This window comes from Podarcis pityusensis (genome assembly GCF_964106645.2).
Source record: "Podarcis pityusensis genome assembly, chromosome: 3".
Classification (NCBI taxonomy): domain Eukaryota; kingdom Metazoa; phylum Chordata; class Lepidosauria; order Squamata; family Lacertidae; genus Podarcis; species Podarcis pityusensis.
The window spans coordinates 23,623,477-23,644,075 of record NC_138026.1 but is presented as its reverse complement, the minus strand read 5'-3'; the positions used below and the strand labels follow the sequence as shown (position 1 = coordinate 23,644,075).

Here is a 20,599-nt window from a genome sequence, read left to right as displayed (position 1 = left end):
TTCCACAGGGAGGGCACCACTACTGAGAAGGCCCTCTGCCTGGTTCCCTGTAACTTCGCTTTTCGCAGTGAGGGAACCAGCAGAAGACCCTCGGAGGAGGACCTCAGCGTCCAGGCTGAGACGCTCCTTTAGGTATACTGTGCCAAGGCCACTTACTTTAACTCAAACTCAAACTTGCAGACTGTTGGGAGATAATATGAGTTGCATTCCAGCAGCATTCTGAAGGATGCTGAGTTTGTTTAGACCTAACTCACTGTGAGCTGTTTGGCTTTTTCTGTGGGTGCAGATTAGAAAGTACCTTTTTGTTTGTAGATATTAACACTGTAATCATTCGTGTTTTGAATGTGGGAGATGTGGGACAGCTCTGTTTCAAGCTCTGGCATAGATTTTCCTGACATATACACATTCCATCTTTTAAAATAGGTCACCAATGCCCATCCTACAAATCCGATCAAATGGAGTGAGGATTGCAGAAGCTATTTGCATAATATAATTAGGCCATGATGCAGCAAATCTTTTTGCTCCATGTTTTGCAGATCACAGTTGGGCTCCTTCCCCCTTTTGTTTCTCCCATTGTTCACAAACAAGTGGACAAGTCACAGTGCATTATTCAAGCCCCATCTAGTGCTGCTAGGAATCTCGAGAGAGAGAGGGTTGCATGAGGGCGTAGGTGGCACATATTTACAAATGTAGGCTGAGTTGGTCTCTCATCACAGAGAAGCTCTATTCAGCAGCATTCCTATGGCAACTGCAACATGTCCTCTGAATTTGACATATTGAAGAAAACAGGCCTACCCTGTTTCTGAGCACCAGTTTAAAAATGCTAGAAGGAAAAAGGAACCTTCTCAACTTAAGCAAGCAATTCTGATCCAAGATTTCTCTAGATATAGTCATATGTGTTGTTAACAACTTTTAAGCATATTGAATCACATCCAGACTGCCCTTCTGCAAATGGAAGGGGCTGAGGTTCAACAATATCTACTGGAGAGCAGTGTAGAAGGGATGATTGCCACTTCTAAGCTGCATTCTCATCGCCAAGTTGAATGTTGTTTGCAGGGTATGTCGTCCACCTCCAAGCATCTAGCACATTTTTTCCAGAAGCACAGGAGACTGTAGGAAGAAGGGGGAGCCAGCAAAAATTGCCTCCTTCCTACAGAGTGTCCAATGGATAGAGTTCTGCCCACAGGTTGTTTAGATGCTGTTATCATTAATGGGGTTTATAATTTCTCCAACTTTCTCCTCTCCTTCCATCTGAAAATTTACGGTCTTGTTATGCGTTTGTGATTTAAAATGAAGGGTTGTTGTGGCTATTCTAATATTTCTCCTGTTCTACTGTGTGCCTGGTTTTTTCCTCTTGTAGGATTTTTTATGAACATATATATTTAATCTATCAGCCTTCATTCATATGCTTGTTCTTAGGGCCAGCCCTATCATAAGGCAGAATGAAGGTTGCCGCCTCAGGCAGCTGATTTTGGGTGTCATTGAAGTGTAGCAAACAGTTAAGTTACTTATTATCATTGTTATTATCAGGGAAGAAGAGTGTCACTTGTCAGAAACAAAAACTTGAGGTGGGGGTGGGATTCTCGTTGTTGGTTCGCCTCGCACAGCATAACGCCTTGGGCTCGTTCCGGCATATTCTAATGTAAATACCTATGCAAAGCATAAAAGCAATATGTAACCAAGGTCTCAGAATAGTTATACAAGGTGTTTCCTCAGAGTACTGTGTCCTAGGGGGAGAGTGAAGGGAAGTCTGCAAAACTGCCTTTTCCTTTTGCATGATATCATTTTATCCTTTAATTAGGAAAATAACTTTTCCTTTGGAACCCCCCCCCCCAAAAAAAGCAGCTTAAAAATAGTAGAACACCTTTAGGAGAGAAAAAATAAAGAAAAGTATATCAAAACATTTTCATGAGATTTTCAGTGCACTCAATAACCAAAAATAAAAGTGAACTTTGAGCACAAAACAAGACATTAAAAGCACTATATACAGTTTGGAGTTATCTATGCAGTTGAAAGTGTCTGCTGGAATTTAAATGTCTGCTAAAACATCTCTCATACTGTAAACTGTTCTCTTGTGGCCTTCTTTCAGTTCTTCCCATGAAAACAGTGGCATTGTGACTGGCGAAAGGTACTTACTAAAATGGAGTGTTCCCCTTGGGCATGTGGACGTTATAGAGTATGGGAGCAATGAAGGTCAAGATGAAAATTGCAGATTCCCTCCCCAACATTCCTCTGAGAATATTGCTGTTAATGCCAAGCCAAGTAAGTATCAGCTAGTATTTTCTTATGGCTACTCCTTTCTCATTGTTCATGAGTTGGTGGAGTGCTTTCCTTTATGTCATTACCATACCACAAGTTATGCTTTTATGTTAATATTTGGAAGCATGGCTCCCCAGCTCTAATGTTTAGAAAGTGTGATCATCTTGGCGTAATTTGATATTATGCAAAACTCCTATTGTGAAAACTACAAATACCCAGTCTGCCTAAGTTGAACTGGCAGCCACTGGTGAAGCTGATGTCTAGTGAGTAATACTGACATATTCTGAAATTTGTGTTCCAGTGTCAGTGGACTAAACACAGTTTTCAGACAATGGATTATTTGGATAAATAAGCACTTGGTTTGGTCACATTGATCTCAGATGACTAGAAGTTAGATGGGGTGGGGTATAGCGTCTCAAAAAATTACTGTGAGCTAAAAAAATGAGGACATTTTCATGTTGAGCAGATCTAGAGGTCTGTAAGTACTTCACATCTGCCACAACAAACATGTGTTTTATGTTATACCAGGCACCTTGTATGAAATCCACTCTTCCTGGTGTAGTTTAAAGTAGTCTACATTGTGTGTGCACTGCTTCATAGAAGCATTTGACAATACTGAATGTGCCCCGTGCCCTATGACTTCTCAGTTGCAACTGTACCACCTGTATAATGTATTATTAACCTGTGAAACTTGCAGAGCTTCTGAAGAAGGTGCACATGTTGTCTGGGTAAGACTCAGTGTTGGAATACTTCCACCAGATATGAAGGATTGTATCAACTGACTTTCCTACCCACCCATATGCTGGAAGCAGGCTCTTACAGGCTTTCTCATTTTAGGACTAAAACTTGGAGAGCCAACATCTTTCTTTTAAAAACAACAAACCTTCTTATACAAAGTGAACTAGTTTCTGTTCATTCTGGAAGAAATAAAGAACAAGCATTTATTTGCCTAGGCAGGCAAATTATGTGACCCATGAGAGCAGCAAAATAACCAGACTGTGATGGGATGGTAAAGGTAAAGGTACCCCTGCCCGTGCGGGCCAGTCGTGACCGACTCTAGGGTTGTGCGCTCATCTTACTCTAGAGGCCGGGAGCCAGCGCTGTCCGGAGACACTTCCGGGTCACGTGGCCAGCGTGACGAAGCTGCTCTGGCGAGCCAGCACCAGCGCAGCACACGGAAACGCCATTTACCTTCCCGCTATAAAGCAGTACCTATTTATCTACTTGTACTTAGGGGTGCTTTCGAACTGCTAGGTGGGCAGGAGCTGGGACCGAAAGACGGGAGCTCACCCCGCCGCGGGGATTCGAACCGCCGACCATACGATCGGCAAGTCCTAGGCACTGAGGTTTTACCCACAGCGCCACCCGCGTCCCTTGTGATGGGATGAAATCAGGCCAATTTTTTATTGACAGCAGCAGGCAGGGCAAGGTTGGGCATGGCATTGGATCCCAGGATCAGTTCATCATTCCACAAGCCCCATGTTGATGAAATGGATTAGCTGGGTTTGGATCGCTCCAAACTTATACTATGGGACTCGGCCAGTGTTGAACCTTGCAAGCCAAGCAAGCCAGGTCTCACTGGGGAACCAGGGTGTAGATTCCAACCAGATACCAAACCCACGTTTAGGTTTGCCGTGGTCAATCCTCCCCTTGGGCCCCTTATGGGGGCTCCCTATACTATGTTGATCCTGCCCAATGCCATTTCTGCCATCATACAAAACAATGTTCTTCCGCCTAACAACGGAAAGCCATATTTTCACTGAGGGAAAACCAAGTGCCTATCAGGTTGAGGGGGGGGGGGAATTATTTCCAGCCCTGTCAACCAGTGACCCAAAATTGCTCTAACCCAAGGGCGGGTGGGTGGGCAGGAAGCTCTCAAAGCAAAATGTCCGTGAGCTCCAGGGGAAGCAGCCTTATATAGGGTTTCCTCTCCCCTCTTCAGCAAGGGCTCACGGGACAGATTTTTCTCATGAGCCCATCACACAGAGAAGATATTGCGCAAAACCATGCCCAGTATTTTGCTGCAATCTATGGGCCACAGCGCAGCCGGGCAAAGGCATCCCATGCTTATTGGGCACGGAACAGGGCTTTCAATCCTTCAACCCATCTTGTACCACAGTTCTTTAAAGGTTGACCAGGTTTATTGACAAATGAGTACTAACTAATGTGGACAGCTTCTGGTTTCCATAGGAACACTGAGGATCAAACCAGATACCCCTTTGGTTTTCAACCCCCATCATGCATTGCTCACATTGAAAGTGCAAAATGTATAGAAAGGAAGTTATGCTGTTGACCCTGCCCTGGTGTTGCATGACTTTTCCTGCCCACAACATCCATGCATTTGTGTGGGTATCTCAGATAGGGGAACCTTCACACTTAAGTCTATGTCAGGCTTCCTCAAACTCGGCCTTCCAGATGTTTTGAGACTGCAATTCCCATCATCCCTGACCACTGGTCCTGCTAGCTAGAGATCATGGGAGTTGTAGGCCAAAAACATCTGGAGGGCCCAGGTTGAGGAAGCCTGGTCTATGTGATCCTGGAACTCTGGTGAGACATTGTTTTCAGCTGTGATTAACCGGACACCAATGGAAGGTAACAAGCAGATATGAAGGAGTTGAAAAGGCACTCATAGGTCTATATAAATGGCTGTCTGCCTCCACGGATTTATCTAATCCTTTTTAAAAAGTTATTTGAAATTGTGGTGATGGTATTCCATCTTGTGATAGTCAGTTCCTTAAGTTAATTATAGACTGTGTGAAGAATTACTTTCTTTTGTCAGTCCCCAGTTTACTGCTGATCTGCTTCATTGGCTGGCCCTAAATACCTGTTGCTATGAAAGAGAATTTTTCCTCCACTTTTGCTAGGCTTAACTCTTAAGGAAGTAAACAGCTTCATCGTTTACTTGTCCTTTTCTGTACCGTCTCCAGCTTGAACTGAGAATGGGAGACAGGAAATTGTTCTAATTGCATTTAAGAGTATTAAGTTCTTAAGGATTACCTCCTCTAAGACAGCTCAGAAAAAATGTGTTTATATGTTTTATAAAAGTAACCTTAGTATGTAACGAACAACCTTGTTGTGAATTGTTAATTGATGGTGGTTTGTGTCCTTGGCTTGAATCACCCATACAGCATCTGTCTATTTTCTCTTCAATAATCTCAACCCTACAAAATCATTTCTTTGTAGGGAGAGAAGTTGTTGCAATACCGTCCTTATACTGTCTGGCTTCTACAACTTTACATTTCATTTTACCTTTGGTTAATTGTATCAAGTGATATGGCAAGATAATAGATTTTAGTTAGAACTGCGTTTTGAGGATTTTGAATCCCTCTTTATCCCTCCTGTAAATATCACATAAAGAATGAAAAATTAAGCTGTAAGCTATATAAGAGGCCAGCTGGATACCATTTTATTTATAACATTTTTTGTTGTTTTTAAATACAGCAACTTATGCATATTTAACTTCTGCACATTCAGCTTTACACACTTGGCAAGAAAAAAATTAAAAACAGGAAAGGGGTGTGGGCATGCAGGTAAAAAGACTTTGTCAGTCTCACCCACCATTGAACCCAATGTGTTTTGACTATATGCAATTTTGGCTTCCGAAGCAATCCTCGGACTTACTATAATAACAACTTTCTTTACTTGAAATCCCACTGCTTCAGAAGGCTGTAGGAACTACTTCATACAGCTGTAACTGACCCTGTTGCTGTGCTTTGCAGTTTGTGTTCTGAGCCCCAGGCAGCTCTTTCGATGACATTTTCCTAAAGATCCTGGCCTAGGCATTTATAGATACCCTTCCATTCAAGTGGTACAGTGGCATCAGCCTCGCTTGTGGTACAAAACTGGTTGGCATACAAGGCGCTTGCTAGGCTTGGTCACATGGTTACTAGAGCACTGTAGTTTAGGGCATTTGCACTAAATAAAATCAATCAGCAGAGGAAGTATGTTACGTAATAGCCATCCAAATCCCAAACACTTTTTGGAAAAGTGAGCATCCCAAGGGTGGGAATTTCATAGTTTTGGTACCACCATGGGCAAAGGTCCTGCCCTTCAGAAGATGGGGTTAATTGAGGGCAAGCTCATGTGGTCCTATATTATCGTATCGTATCGATCATTCTATTCTATTCTATTATCTCTCATGTTTGGTTTATATTACAAGGATTATAAATTATATGTAAATGTCTATCGAGCAAGTAGAAAGCAAATATTTGGTTTCTATAGAGGTTTATCTAGCAGAGCCTCATTGCTTCATCTTGGATCATCCTTATGGCTGGGGTGGTTTAGTAGCTTTTAAAGACGTTGGTTTCACACTTAGGGCTTAGAAGTAGCTGGCTTGATTTCAGCAGAAAGTGAGTACAACTTAAAGCTGAGCTAGACAACATCCCTGTGAAGAGCAAGAGGAATGATTGTGACAAAATTGGCTTGGCTTGATTTTTAAAACACAAATCTGTAGGAACCATTAATACTGTCCTAACTAGCTGTGAAAAGGGCTTAATGTCTTAAATCCTCTTCTCCTGAAAGGAAAATAACTTGTTAACTCAAACGTCTCCTCTTTTTAACTGAAATAGGCTCTCTGTATGGAAATAACAAAAACATATTACTCCTGTTTTGGTTGCGCTTCAGGAATAATATATGCACTCAGAGATGTGGCAAAGATAGCAAGTGCGCTGCTCTGAATTATTTAAACTTCCAATATCATTTGTGGCAATGATGCAGACAGATGCTGTGATGAAGATTTTATTTTGGATTGGTTTTCCACTGTGTATTTTTGGATTTCTTTGTTTTACGGAGATGACAGGCAATTATCAAACATTTAAGGCATATATAGTATGATGGAACCTTCTTCTTTTTAATGGAAGCTCTACCATAGTCCTATAATAAGGGCTATAGTGGTTTGTTTCACTTTGCTTCTTAATACAACCCAACTGACCTTCTTAAAGCATGTCAGGATTTTACCACCAAACATATGGCTGCTTCTTTCCTGACCTTGGAACAGTTTGATATTTTTGTTGTACCGCAGTGCTTCTAGAGCAGTAGACTGGGATTTACCTGTGGTTCTTGGGCCATTTTCAGGTGGGATTCATTGCCACATCCTGCTCACTTGTCTGCCCACTTCCTAGCTCTGCCATAGCCTTTTATTGGACCAATGTTTTGCATACTGAGTAAAAGTAGCCGGGGCCGGTGTTATATGGTCTCGGCGGCCACTCCCAGCCACCAGTCTAGCTGCTGCATTCTGGATTAATTGCAGTTTCCTAGTCACATTCAAAGGTAGCCCCACGTAGAGTCCATTGCAGTAGTCCAAGCGCGAGATAACTATAGCATGCACCACTCTGGCAAGACAGTCTGCGGGCAGGTAGGGTCTCAGCCTGCATACCAGATGGAGCTGGAAAGTGAAATAAAATATCTAATAATAAATACTTTAAAATGGGAATAGAAAGGGAAGGGATAATAGAGAGAACTTGCTGCAGGAGGAAGAAGTAAATGTAAAGATTGAGCAGGAAAGTGGCAGGGTTTTTTGAGTGGGTAAATAAGGTGCAAGTTGAATGTGAAAGGAGAGCGGGAGAAGAAATTACAGGAGATAGGTAAAAATACCTTGGGGTCATAGTGGAGATGTCGACGCACTGTGCAACAGCCATGTAAAAGGCAAATTCCATGCTAGGATTAATTAGGAAAGGGGTTAAAATAAAAGTGCCAATATCATAATGCTACTGTACAAATAAATGATTATTATATTGTACACAACAGTTCTCATGATAAGATTGTATCTGCAGGAAACACTCTTCTGTAAAGCACAGTTGTGAGGTGATCTTTTTCGTATCCTGGTGCCAAGCTGCATATGGCTTGGTACACCAGAAACCAACACAGTGCACTTACCTTGACAGCTAAGTGGCTTCCAGTGCAATTCTTTAAGCAGCTGTATAACATGGTGGCAACTGTCTGCCCCGGTGTGTCTGCATTTTGCTCTGGCTGTAGCTTCTGGGCCGACCTCAAGGGCAGCCCCACATACTTCACCATTGCAGGGATAAAATAGAAGTTAAATGTCAAAAGCAGGGGAGAAGAAATTGCAGAAGGTAAGTGTCAGGGAACTGCCATCGGAAGGAAGGGAAGTGAAAGGGCTCACACAGGTTGGGAGAGACTCAGCAGCTGAAGAGGGAACCAGTAGGGGGAGAGGAGCTGAGCTGAGGGAAAGGGAGCTGGAGGGATGGCTCAGAGACACTTCCAGCGAAAACAGTGGGGAGGTTTCAGGACCTCCTGTAGGGACACCCACTCCTCGCCGGAAACTGTCACGCAGAGAGTCCAGAAGACGTGTTTCCGTTAAGGAGCTTTTATGTTGGAAGCGATTCCGAAAGCAACCACTGTCGGAATCTGCCAGCGACTGACGGAGCCATGTTTAAGGGGCTCCGTTACAGACAGAGGTTTGCAAACTTGACCAAACTCTGAGGGACTAGGATTTTACACACAAGCAGCTCATCGTCCCATCACAGCATTCCGACAGTCTTCGTGAGCAGCTTGTGCAGGAGAAGGCATCATGAGCAACCCAGCCGGAACCGGAGAAGCAGGAGCTGGAGCGGGTCCAAGCCTGGAAGAAAGGTACCGGGTGTTGGAGGTCCAGCTAGCGCTGCAGACGGCGAGGCTTGAGGAGAGGAGGGCTCAGGATGCAGACAAAAAGGGGAAAGACACCCAGCTCGTCAGAAAGGTACCAGGATTGGTGCAGAAGTTTGGGGGGGAGCCCAAAGACTATCATGGCTTTCGGACAGAGATGCAATATGCCCTCAATCTGCAGTTTGATGAATTCCCTGACGAGGAATCACGAGTGGCTTTCGTGATTGGGCATCTTGAAAAGGGGGCGAGAGACTGGGTTAGACCCCTGATGGCAGCGAATAGTGACGTCCTAAAGGACACGATGAAGTTCTTTCGCGCCATGGATCTGATGTTTTCCAGCGATATTGAACAGGGAGTGGTCCGCAGACAGTTAATGGCTTGCAAACAGGGGAGCCGATCTGTCCGTGAGTACTGGACTGAGTTCACCATGTTGATCCATAAATTGGGGTGGGATCTATCGGCGGAACCCATTCAAATGCTCTTTGAAGAAGGGCTTTCTTCGGCTGTGAAAGACGAACTTTCCCGGGCGCCCAGGGCGGAGTCTATGGACCAGCTGACCAAATCAGCGCTGACCATAGGAGCGCGCCAGGAGGCGAGAGCATTGGAGAGGCGGGAAGGGAAGGGGGAACGTTGGAAGGAGTTCCGCATTCCCGACATTCCAGAGCCAACTTTCCCGTCGGCAGAGCCGATGGAAATCGGAACAGCGCGCGCGCGCGCAGTTTCAAAGCCCAGTGAGGGGGGAAAGAAGGAGGGAAAAGGCGCCCGGAAATGCTATCTCTGCCAACAGCCGGGTCACTTTGCCAGAGTCTGCCCCCAGAGGAAGGAATGGCAAGGGATGGTAGGAGCTGTGGAGGGAAGAGAGGAAGAAATACCGAAGCAAGTAAAAGCCAACGCCTGGCTGCCACCGTCGGGGCACAGCAGCCAGGCCAAAGAGCAGTGAAAGTGCCCACGCCAGAACCTCCTAAACCCGCCCTAGTGATAGAAGTGGCGCTAGAGCTGCCAAACGGACACCCTCTAAAGATAAAGGCGCTGTTGGACTCAGGCAGCTCCTGCAATTTCATGAGCAAAGAGTTTGCAGCTGAACACCAGATACAGACGATCCCTTTAAGCAACCCCCTGCAGGTGACCACGATCGATGGCAGGGAGCTGTTGGGAGGAGAAGTCAGCTTGCAGACCGTCCCAATGATAATGAAGGTGGCAAGGCACACCGAACTGATAGCGTTTAATGTGGCCACCTTGGGAGGAGCTCCCATTATATTGGGGATGAGCTGGCTAGCGTTACATGATCCGCTGGTGGGCTGGCATCAGAGAGTGGTTTCTTTTGGTTCAGCACATTGCTTAGAACACTGCAAAGAGGGAAAGGGTTTGGCAGGGGCCCAAGCCACCCTAGCAGGGACTGAAGTAACGGAGAACGTGAAGGTACCACGACAATACGCAGATCTCCGCGACGTCTTCAGCGAAAGGGAAGCTGACCAACTACCCCCGCATAGACCCTTTGACTGTCAAATCAATTTACTCCCTGGGGCACAGCTCCCTGTAGGCAAGCTGTACGCCATGTCAGACAGAGAGATGCAGGAGCTAAGAGAGTTCATTGACAAGAACCTGAAGAGAGGGTTCATCAGAGAGTCCAGGGCGGTGGGGGGCAGCCCAGTGTTTTTTGTGGATAAAAAAAAACACGAACAAGCCGAGGCTTGTGTGTGACTTCAGGGCCTTAAATGCAGTGTCAGAACCAGTGGCTTTCCCTATGCCCAGGATTGACGACATTTTGACAAGGGTCAGGAAGGGAAAGATTTTTACTAAACTGGACCTAAGGGGGGCGTACAACCTGATACGAATAAGGAAGGGGGATGAATGGAAAACCACCATGTTCACCCCTTTGGGGGCATTTGAATATTTAGTTATGCCCTTCGGCCTACAAGGAGGCTCCGCGTGCTTTCAATCGTTTATGAACCACGTCCTGGGGCCTTTGCTTTACAAGAATTGTGTGGCCTTCTTAGACGACGTGTTGGTGTATTCTGAGAATGAGGAGCAGCATGTGAGAGACGTCAGAGAAGTGTTGAGCAGGCTGCAAGCCAACCAGCTGTGGGTGAAACTGGAGAAGTGTCAGTTTCATACCAAGGAGGTGGAATTCCTGGGGTATCGCCTGTCAGACAAGGGATTGGCCATGGATCCCGGCAAGGTCCAGGCGGTGCTGGAATGGAAAACACCCAAAACAAGGAAGGATGTGCAGAGGTTCCTAGGATTTGGGAACTTCTATCGTAAGTTCATCCGAAACTTTGCCCACCTGACGGCGCCCATTACGGACTGTCTCAGCAGTAAGAAGAAGTTCGTTTGGACTGAGGAGGCGGAGCGAGCATTTGAGGAACTAAAAAGGGCCTTCGCCTCGGAACAACAACTCCTGCATGTGGATTTACAAAAACCGATGAGAGTGGAAACTGACGCATCAGACAGAGCTATTGGGGCGGTGCTTCTGCAGCCAGGGAAGGAGGAGTCAGAGTGGAGACCGTGTGCCTTTTTTTCGCGAAAGCTGAACAAATCCGAGAGGAACTACACGGTGTATGACCGAGAACTACTAGCCATTCATGAGGCGTTCCGGAGATGGAGGCACCTGCTAATTGGCGCACAACATAAGGTGCAAGTGTGCACTGACCACAAGAACCTAGAGTATTGGAGGACGGCACGAGTGCTCAACCAACGGCAAGTGAGATGGGCCCAGGAGTTCTCCAAATTTAACTTTGAGATTTGTTACGTGCCAGGCCCAGAGAACATTAGGGCGGACGCTCTCTCACGCAAACCTGAATATTTGGAGGGGGAGGGAGCACCCGAAGAGAGACATGTCATTCCAGAGGACCGCTGGGCGTGTGGGGCGGCATTGGTGGGACAAAGAGAACTGGTAGAGGAAACAGAGAATGATGAATACGCCCAGAATAAGCTCAGAGGTCTTAGGGGTGAGGGAGAGGAACCAGGGGGTTTCGAGGAAAGAAATGGAGCTTTGTATTACAAAGGGGCACTGTATATCCCTGAAGGAGACTTAAGGGGGAGGGTACTCAAGCAGTTGCACGACAGCCCCACGGCGGGGCATTTTGGACAACACAAAACCATGTGGTTGGTCACCAGGGAATTTTGGTGGCCTAAGGTGAGGGAAGATGTACGGGAGTATGTAAGAGGGTGTGAGCAATGCCAGCGAGCCAAAGGGGAGAGGCGGGCACCGGCGGGGCTATTAGAACCCTTACCAACCCCAGAACGACCTTGGGAGGCAGTGTCGATAGATTTTATGACTGATCTGCCGAAGTCCAAGGGGAAAACAGCCATCATGGTGGTGGTAGACCTACTAACAAAGATGTGCCACTTTGTAGCCTGCTCGCATGCAGTCACGGCGGAAGAGACAGCGAAGTTATTTGTAGAACACATTTTTAGGTTGCACGGGGTGCCATTGAGGGTGGTCTCAGACCGAGGAAAACAATTTACTTCCAGGTTCTGGAGGAAGCTCATGAGCTTACTGCAGGTGGAGGTCAACTTTTCGACTGCCCGGCACCCTGAAACCAACGGGCAGGCGGAAAGAGCAAACGGGGTCCTCCAGCAATACCTGAGGTGTTATGTCAATGACAGAGAGAATGACTGGGTAGAAAAGTTGGCGCTGGCGGAATTTGCCTACAACAATGCCGAGAATGTGTCCACAGGGATGAGCCCCTTCTTGGCTAATTATGGGTGTCATCCCAGGGCTTTCCCAGGGGGAGAAGGGGAGAGATGGGGTGTCCCGGCAGCCGAGCATTTTGTAGAAGAAATGGAAGCAATCCATCGTCAGCTCCAACTCAACTTAGAAAGGGCGAAGGAAGAATACAAGAGGCAGGCAGACAAGAACCGAAGGGAAGGTGAAACCATAAGGGTGGGAGATAGGGTGTGGCTGTCAACCCAAGGGTTGCCGTTCAAAGGAGGTTGTAAGAAATTAAGACCCAGGAGATTGGGTCCCTTTGAGGTCATTCAACAGGTCAACCCAGTGGCTTTCAGGCTCCGGTTACCCAACCACATGAAACTGCACCCAGTATTTCACAGGTCGTTACTGTCACCGTATGAGGGGGGACGAGAAGGGATGGCCACTCGGGGACCGGTCATAGAAGAAAGGGAATGCAGCAGCCATGTGGCAGAAATCCTCGACGCCAGATGGAAGGGGGATCAGGTGGAGTATTTGGTAGCGTGGGAAGGAGAACCGGAGTCAGAAAACACTTGGGTAATGGCAGAAGATATCAATGACGAGGTATTGATAGAAACGTTCCATCAAAGGTTCCCAAGGAAACCTCAGCCTGTGGAGAGGTTCCGGAGGGAATACTTTGGGACCACCGATGAGGAGGAGGAGTTGGAAGGATTCTCGGAATCGGAAGGGGAAGGGGAGATGGACTCTGAGGAGGAGGAGTACTTCGAGACCAGGAACCGCAACAGGTGGAGAGAAGTGTTCGGGACATCGGAAGATGAAGGAAGTTCATTCCGGGGTTTTGCCTCCTCACCGCCCGTAGAGGAGGGGGCGAGAGGGGAGGAAGGGGGCCCTGGAGGGGAGGTGGATGTCAGGGAACTGCCATCGGAAGGAAGGGAAGTGAAAGGGCTCACACAGGTTGGGAGAGACTCAGCAGCTGAAGAGGGAACCAGTAGGGGGAGAGGAGCTGAGCTGAGGGAAAGGGAGCTGGAGGGATGGCTCAGAGACACTTCCAGCGAAAACAGTGGGGAGGTTTCAGGACCTCCTGTAGGGACACCCACTCCTCGCCGGAAACTGTCACGCAGAGAGTCCAGAAGACGTGTTTCCGTTAAGGAGCTTTTATGTTGGAAGCGATTCCGAAAGCAACCACTGTCGGAATCTGCCAGCGACTGACGGAGCCATGTTTAAGGGGCTCCGTTACAGACAGAGGTTTGCAAACTTGACCAAACTCTGAGGGACTAGGATTTTACACACAAGCAGCTCATCGTCCCATCACAGTAAGTAAAAACCGTTCAAGAGGCATTTTGGAGAGAGGGCCAAATATAGAATTAACATCCTCTGCACCAGCAAATTACTTCTAAAATGGAGAGCTGAGCCAAAATACTTCCAGAACTCATGCCTGCATTTAATGTGAGGAAAGCTGAACTATGGCATCTGTAAATTAATACTCCCTGATGCCCAGCTTGTTTTTTATATGTATTCCATGTATATGTTCAAATTGGAACCTCTTTGCATTGTGAAATCTGCTTTATAGGTTTATCTGGAACCGCTGTGCGAAGCAAACTCCAGTTCTTCTCTTCTTCCTGCACCCAGTTTGTTTGTTCAACTGTTGTCTTGGGTGTTTGGGGGGGGCGGCATTGGGAAGCTTTTGGAGGTAGTCATGGAAACGGCAACCGTGCTAGTTCCAACTCAAAGTGAACGACAAGTGAAATGACTATTGTTGGGGGTGGTACAGATGTAAAGAGCTTTGCTTACATAACAGAAATGTGCAGGAAGTTTGTAGAGCAGCAGGAGCTATAAATAAAACTTGGCTGCTTTATCACTGGCTTTGACATTAATAATGAATCTGTAGAGCCAGGAGTTTGGTGATCAACATCTAAATCACCACCGAGGCTTTTTCTTTCTCATTTAGCTAAGCCTCTGGTGGGTTTTTTGTTTGTTTCTTTTTCACAAACAGCACCAGGCTTTGTTTTTTAAAAATGTTTTTTTTTTTAAAAAAAGTGTATTTGAAGATACTTGATAAGGTGAAAAGCTGGAATTATCCTCTTGTTTGGCTGATTTGTGATATTGTACAATATAAGCCTTGATTTGGGGGAGGAGAAGGAAGAGAAGCATGCAAATTGACAAATCTGTATATACATTCGTAATAACTGTATTAATATTTTTTGACACTTGGAATGAAAATGAAATAAAAAAATTATCCAGAAATACCCCTCCTTCCCCATATAAAACTTTTAAGAGAGGACCGAAGGCTTCACTTTGTTTAATTGTTCTGGAGTACAGTCAAGTTAGTTGGTTTCCTTCTCTCTCCTGCTCTTTCCCTTAGTCCCCCTTCTCCACCTCCATCTTTATTTTGTTTTGAGGCAGGATCTCAGGGAAACACAACCTTGTGTTTCCCTCTCCAAGTGTTCACTCAAACAGCCTTCTGCAAGAAGTAGAGATTTAATTAATAAATAATCAATGCAAATAAAATATGCAGTGTCGCAGTTGCCCCCAGTTCCCAACCAGCTCCTGATCTACAATGCTCCTCTGGAGAAGAAGATATCTCTTTCTACCCCACCACTTTGGGATGAGTGCTATCTCTATATGGTACCTTTTCCTTCTCTAATTTTTTTCTCCTTTTTTTGAAACACCCCAATCAAGTTACCTGTGCTTGTCTGCCAATGAAGTTGACATATCTCCAGATATATAGGTATTGTAAATAATTCTGGGTGGTGGGGTTTCAACCGGTGCCTCTCTTAGCAGCTGTGATCTATGTCAAACCTTTCATCACTATTTGGCTGCTTAAGCTTCTCATTTAGGCAAAATCGAGATCCGTATTTGGGCTTTAAAGTTTGGGCCCAAATTTTATAGCGCCATATAGTTGCTGTAGCTGCTGTTCCTTCTCTGTCGCACAGATTTAGAACAGCGGCATCTTCGCCCACCACCCACAACAGTAATTCTGTATTGTACTAAATTAGCTGTAGGCCTAATCTGGGTTTTTACAGCTTTTCCTCACCCTTGCAGCCCTTCGTTCTTGCGTGTTTTGTTCTGTTGCTTGATTACAGTACAAGCAGATGGCTCAGTAGGCAGAATCAAGACATGCACACTTGCCCGTGCAAGAACCGTAGCCGCCTTGTCGCATCATGCCCTACCATCCTTCACAGCATTATTCACAATTGACATCACCTTCAAGCACACAATTGACCTTGTGTTTCATCTCAAGAATACTGCATATTGTCAGGAAAGTCTTCTCCTCCTATGTTGTCTGTTGCATTGGGTGCGTGAGTATACTGAATTGTCAGATTGATGCGCAGGAAGGCTGTGGTCAGATCTGGGCAAAAGGTCAAGTGCTATCTACTGATATCAAATGCTCCTAGGTCCTCAAGCGTTACTCTTTCTTTAGGGGGTTTTAGTACTTCTGTTTCCAAGTTGCTTAGTTAACGGCTTTTGCAATTATTACATGTAAGGTAAAGGTAAAGGTACCCCTGACCGTTTGTCCGCAGACAGCTTCCGGGTCATGTGGCCAGCATGACTAAGCCGCTTCTGGTGAACCAGAGCAGTGCACGGAAACGCCGTTTACCTTCCCGCTGGAGTGGTACCTATTTATCTACTCACACTTTGATGTGCTTTCGAACTGCTAGGTGGGCAGGAGCAGGGACTGAACAACAGGAGCTCACCCCATCACGGGGATTCAAACTGCCGACCTTCTGATCGGCAAGCCCTAAGCTTTGTGGTTTAGACCACAGCACCACCCGCGTCCCTTTCCTATTACATGTAGGTGCAGCTATTAAATAGAGCAAGTGCCTGACAATGTCTTAAGGATAAAACAGGTGTTGTCACATAATTCTCCATGCAGAAGGGACACTAGTGCCAACCCCCTGCTCACTGGAAACTTAAGGTAATATTTTTCCGACAATCTCACCTTTTTGGAAAAAACGTGTTCTCGCCCCCTCTCCCATCACATGCAAACACAAGGCTGTGTTATTATTTGACAGAACTGGAACATTGGAAAGGAAGTGAACTTTCACTTCTGACTTTATTCTCCTTCCTCCAAGGTTTCTGTTTTGTTCTGAGAGAAAAAGCTGCAAACCCAGGGTTCAGGCATCAGGAGAAACCTGGGACTCAGCTACTTAGTCAAAATGCAGTGTTTTGAATGTGTTATGACACCAGATGGTGCTGCAGAGTTTGATCCTTTGGCAGTGTGATTTTGCATTATGAGCTTTACAGTGCGTTTCCTGAAAACAGTTTTTGCTGGCTTGTTACCTGCAATTGACACAAGATAAGCTAAAGAGCTTAGTAAACAAGCTTTGTAGTAAATAATATATAAGAGAGGACAGTATGTAAATGACTTAAAGCAGGGGTATATCTGTCCCCATCTGCATGTTTCCAGTGGGAGGAGCATAGAAAGAGGATGATGTTTTTCAGTTTGACAAACTACAAAGCTTGATGACTAAGCTTTTTAACAACGAAACGTTGGATTACCGGAACGACATCCAAGCACAGAACCACTGGTATATCACAAGTGGACTCTTTATTACTGCATTTGTAATTGTTCAAGATAAAAAATTATTTTGTAAAGAGAAGAAATGAGCACTGAACCACTGATATATTACAAGTCAACTCTCTATTTACTGTGTTTGCTATTATTTCAGATAAAACCTATTTGGGAAAGAAACTACTTTTGCCATTTTTATGGACGTTTGTTGTTTGTTTACAGAGAGTTGCCTTGGTGATATTATCTTGTGTCGATTGCAGTAGTCATTGTATCACCACCCTGTTCGTTGACTTGTTACCTGGCAGTGCAGCAGGAGCAGGGGAGGCGAGGTGCAGAGAGAGAACATTTCGAAAATGTGCACTATAGCATGCTGCATGTTCACATTAAACTACAGTGGACCCCCTGGTTATGAATTTAATTCATTTCGGGGGTCTGTGTGTATCCCGAAAAATCAGTAACCAGAGGCGCTGCTTCTGCGCACGTGTGCAACACGATAGTGCGCTTCTGCGCATGCGTGAGCGGCGAAACCCAGAAGAATACACTTCTGGGTTTGCCGCTTTCGCAACCCAAAGATTACGTATCCAGAGCGGTATGTAACCCGAGGGTCCACTGTATAGTTTTTAGCTGGGGTTTCATGTGACATGTGAACTAGGCCAATATCATCCTTGGGGGATAGCTGCTTCCACTTCTCATACTCCACTCTCTTGCCTCAGGAGTCTTCATAAAGGAGCAGCTGCCAGGGCACCTGCGAGACCTTTTTGTCAGGAGTTCAGCCTACACTTGAGTAGGACTCTGGCAGAGACACATGCCCAACTGGCATGTTCCCTCCCTCCTGGGCGATCGTTCAGGAGCTTCATAAGCTTTCTTCTGCCCGAAAATCACAGCGACCGATGCCAACTGACACCGGCACACATAGGAATCCGCAGAGTTTGCGCAGCATGTGCATGACAGACCTCAGCAACTCAACATTTTGGCTAATCTACTTTATTTACATATAAACACACACAGAGCACTGCAACATGGCTCTCTCTCTCTCTAGCATCAGACAGCAAAGAGAAAATGAACAAAGGACAATAGTCCCACTTCACAGAACACAGTAACACAAACATCCTGTCTTCGTCACTTCCCGCTCTTCCCATGTGAAAGACAACAACACCATGACTGCAAGCATGGATCAGGAATTCTAACACTTTTGAGTCAAGCCTTCCTTCCCTTCTTTTTCTACTTCTAGCTTTTTGAGCTCATCAAACCTGGTGGGGTTTTTTTGTGAGTGGATTCTGTAACATGCCATTGACACAATAATAGTACAGGGGTGGAACAGTCATGCAGGACCTTCCGCACATCATTTCTACTCTTTTAGCTGTTCTGAAACACTTGTCCAATGTTACTGCATTATTCTTGCCTGGAAGAGCACTCCTACACAACAAAAACCATACCACACATTTGTGGTATATAAAGCTACCAGGATTTCATCAGGAAGTTGCAAGACATGCACTGGTTGGAAATGAAGCCGTATATCTGCCCTGCATCTTTTTCAGACGGAAGCAGGATGGGAAGTGAGATTGTGTATAACTGCCCCATACCATCTTGAGTGTAATTCATCATGAAGGCACAATAAAAAGAAAGTCTGGAAGGTAAAAGTTGGGGTGGATGTGCTAGATACCAATGCAGCTACTTTGAGATAGTGTGAATTGATCTATTGGTTAAACTTTATGATAATTTTATTTTTATATATTTTGTGTCAACCCAGCGTTTTGCTTACTATTTCTGCTGTAGGCAGATGCCAAAGAAACAGGTCACCATTTAGTTGAAAAAGCAGCAAGTGATGGGAACTTAATCTGCAAGTCTCTTGCAATTACGCAGTTTCTCCTCACATTTTAATGTTGCTGGTACTTTAATGCATTAAAAATTGGCAGGGTTGTTGTCTGTAAGTATCCGTGTAGCCTGGCTCTTCCATTCATTTTCAAATGTGGTTTAATCAGTATGCTTGTTGATTTTCAGCGGAGAATATCACAAACAAAAGGTACCCAATTTAACTCAGTCTGTTTTGCAGGGGAATTTCCAGCTTAAGAGGAAAGTCTGTATTTTGTTAACACGAATGAACTAAACCATTCTTCTTTGTAGCTGAAATAAAGGATGCTGTTCTTGTGTCTTTGCCCATAAAGCTAGCTGTGGCAACTCCTACTATCCTCTTGTATGTCTATAACTGCATGTTTTCAATGTGTTTCAGACAAGCTTTATATGGGACCAGGGCAACTGTACCACGATTTGCAGAATCTATTACACGATTTGAATGTAGTTGGCCAAATCAGTCAACTAATAGGCAGTCTTAAAGGAAACTACCAGGTAATAATAACTCATAAAGATTGAGTTGATTCTCAGATATGCTTTCCTGTTAGCTAAAGAAGTTTTTGATGTGAAAGTGTGTGCCCAAGCACATATACTCTGTTCATACCCTTAATTAATTGGTTTACCATTAAATGTTTTAACTTCAGAGTTGTAAGCAGATTTTATATGCCTTACTGATCTTGTTTTACTCTGCTTCTCTTAAGTTTGAGTTGCAGCATATTCTCACCTTTTGGTTTGATGTGGAAGCACACCAAACTGCAAGTTGCAATTTATTTATTTTTAGGAAATATTGCCATACAATGACGGTGCATGTTGGTGGTGTTATTGATAGTTAAGTTGTTTTAAAACAAAACACTGTACTGTCTCACCACTTAAGCACTTAACCAAGACACTTAAAAAAATTATTTGGTTTTTCATTCGGCTGTTTGTTATACTTTGTGTATTTGTGAAAGCTCCCCTCAGACACAAATTACACATGATGGTGCCAGGTCGATGCCATCCCATTCAGGTCTGCCCTAATCACTTCTAAAATGGAAGGTGTAGTTGCAGTGTGGTACAAGGGATTGTGGGTGGCAATACTGATTCAATCACCTTGTTGTCACTCTTTCTCTGGAGACCCCAACTCCTAAATGCTTTGCTCTCAGCTTTTGCTACCTAGGTACTTGAAGGGGGGGGGGAGGAATTATTTTTTCCATTGTAGATGTACTTAGGATGTAAGTACTTCCATTGTAGATGTACTTATTTCCCCAAGAAATAACTAATTGGGGAAATAACTAATTAAGAGCCCCATATGTGTGTCTTTTCAGAAAAGTTCCATTTGAGAGCTGGAGCAGTTGAAGGCAGAAAAGCAGGGAAGGGTTGCCTAAGACAGTTTCGTGCTCCAAATTGTGCTCCCTCCAAATATATTTTCCTTAGGGGTATTCATACTAACTAGGCATTAAGTCTTACTGCTTTTCTTGTGGCTCAGGCTGCTAGTGTCTATCATGCTGAGCTAGGGGTGCTAGTGGTAAAGAGAAACCGGAAGCATAAACTGAAAATAAACTTGCTGTTCTTCTTCTTTTCTTTCCCCCTTTCCATCAGAATTTAAATCAATCAGTGGCACATGACTGGACCTCAGGTTTACAAAAGCTTATTTTGAAAAAAGAAGACGAAATCAGAGCTGCAGACCGCTGTAGGATTCAACTTCAGCTTCCAGGAAAGCAGGACAAGTTAGTAGTGATCTA

General features: G+C 45.0%; 1 protein-coding gene across 6 annotated transcripts in view; it reads left to right on the top strand.

Annotated features, from left to right (window-relative positions):
- Nucleotides 1-20,599, top strand: part of ARHGEF10 (Rho guanine nucleotide exchange factor 10) — a 107,007-nt gene that overhangs the window by 50,408 nt on the left and 36,000 nt on the right. For all 6 annotated transcript variants that reach the window (XM_080998938.1, XM_080998937.1, XM_080998933.1 and 3 more), the window contains 3 exons: nt 2,090-2,262; nt 19,258-19,373; nt 20,457-20,584. In XM_080998938.1, the coding sequence (XP_080855064.1) occupies nt 2,090-2,262; nt 19,258-19,373; nt 20,457-20,584 (417 nt within the window). The remainder of the gene's footprint in view (nt 1-2,089; nt 2,263-19,257; nt 19,374-20,456; nt 20,585-20,599) is intronic.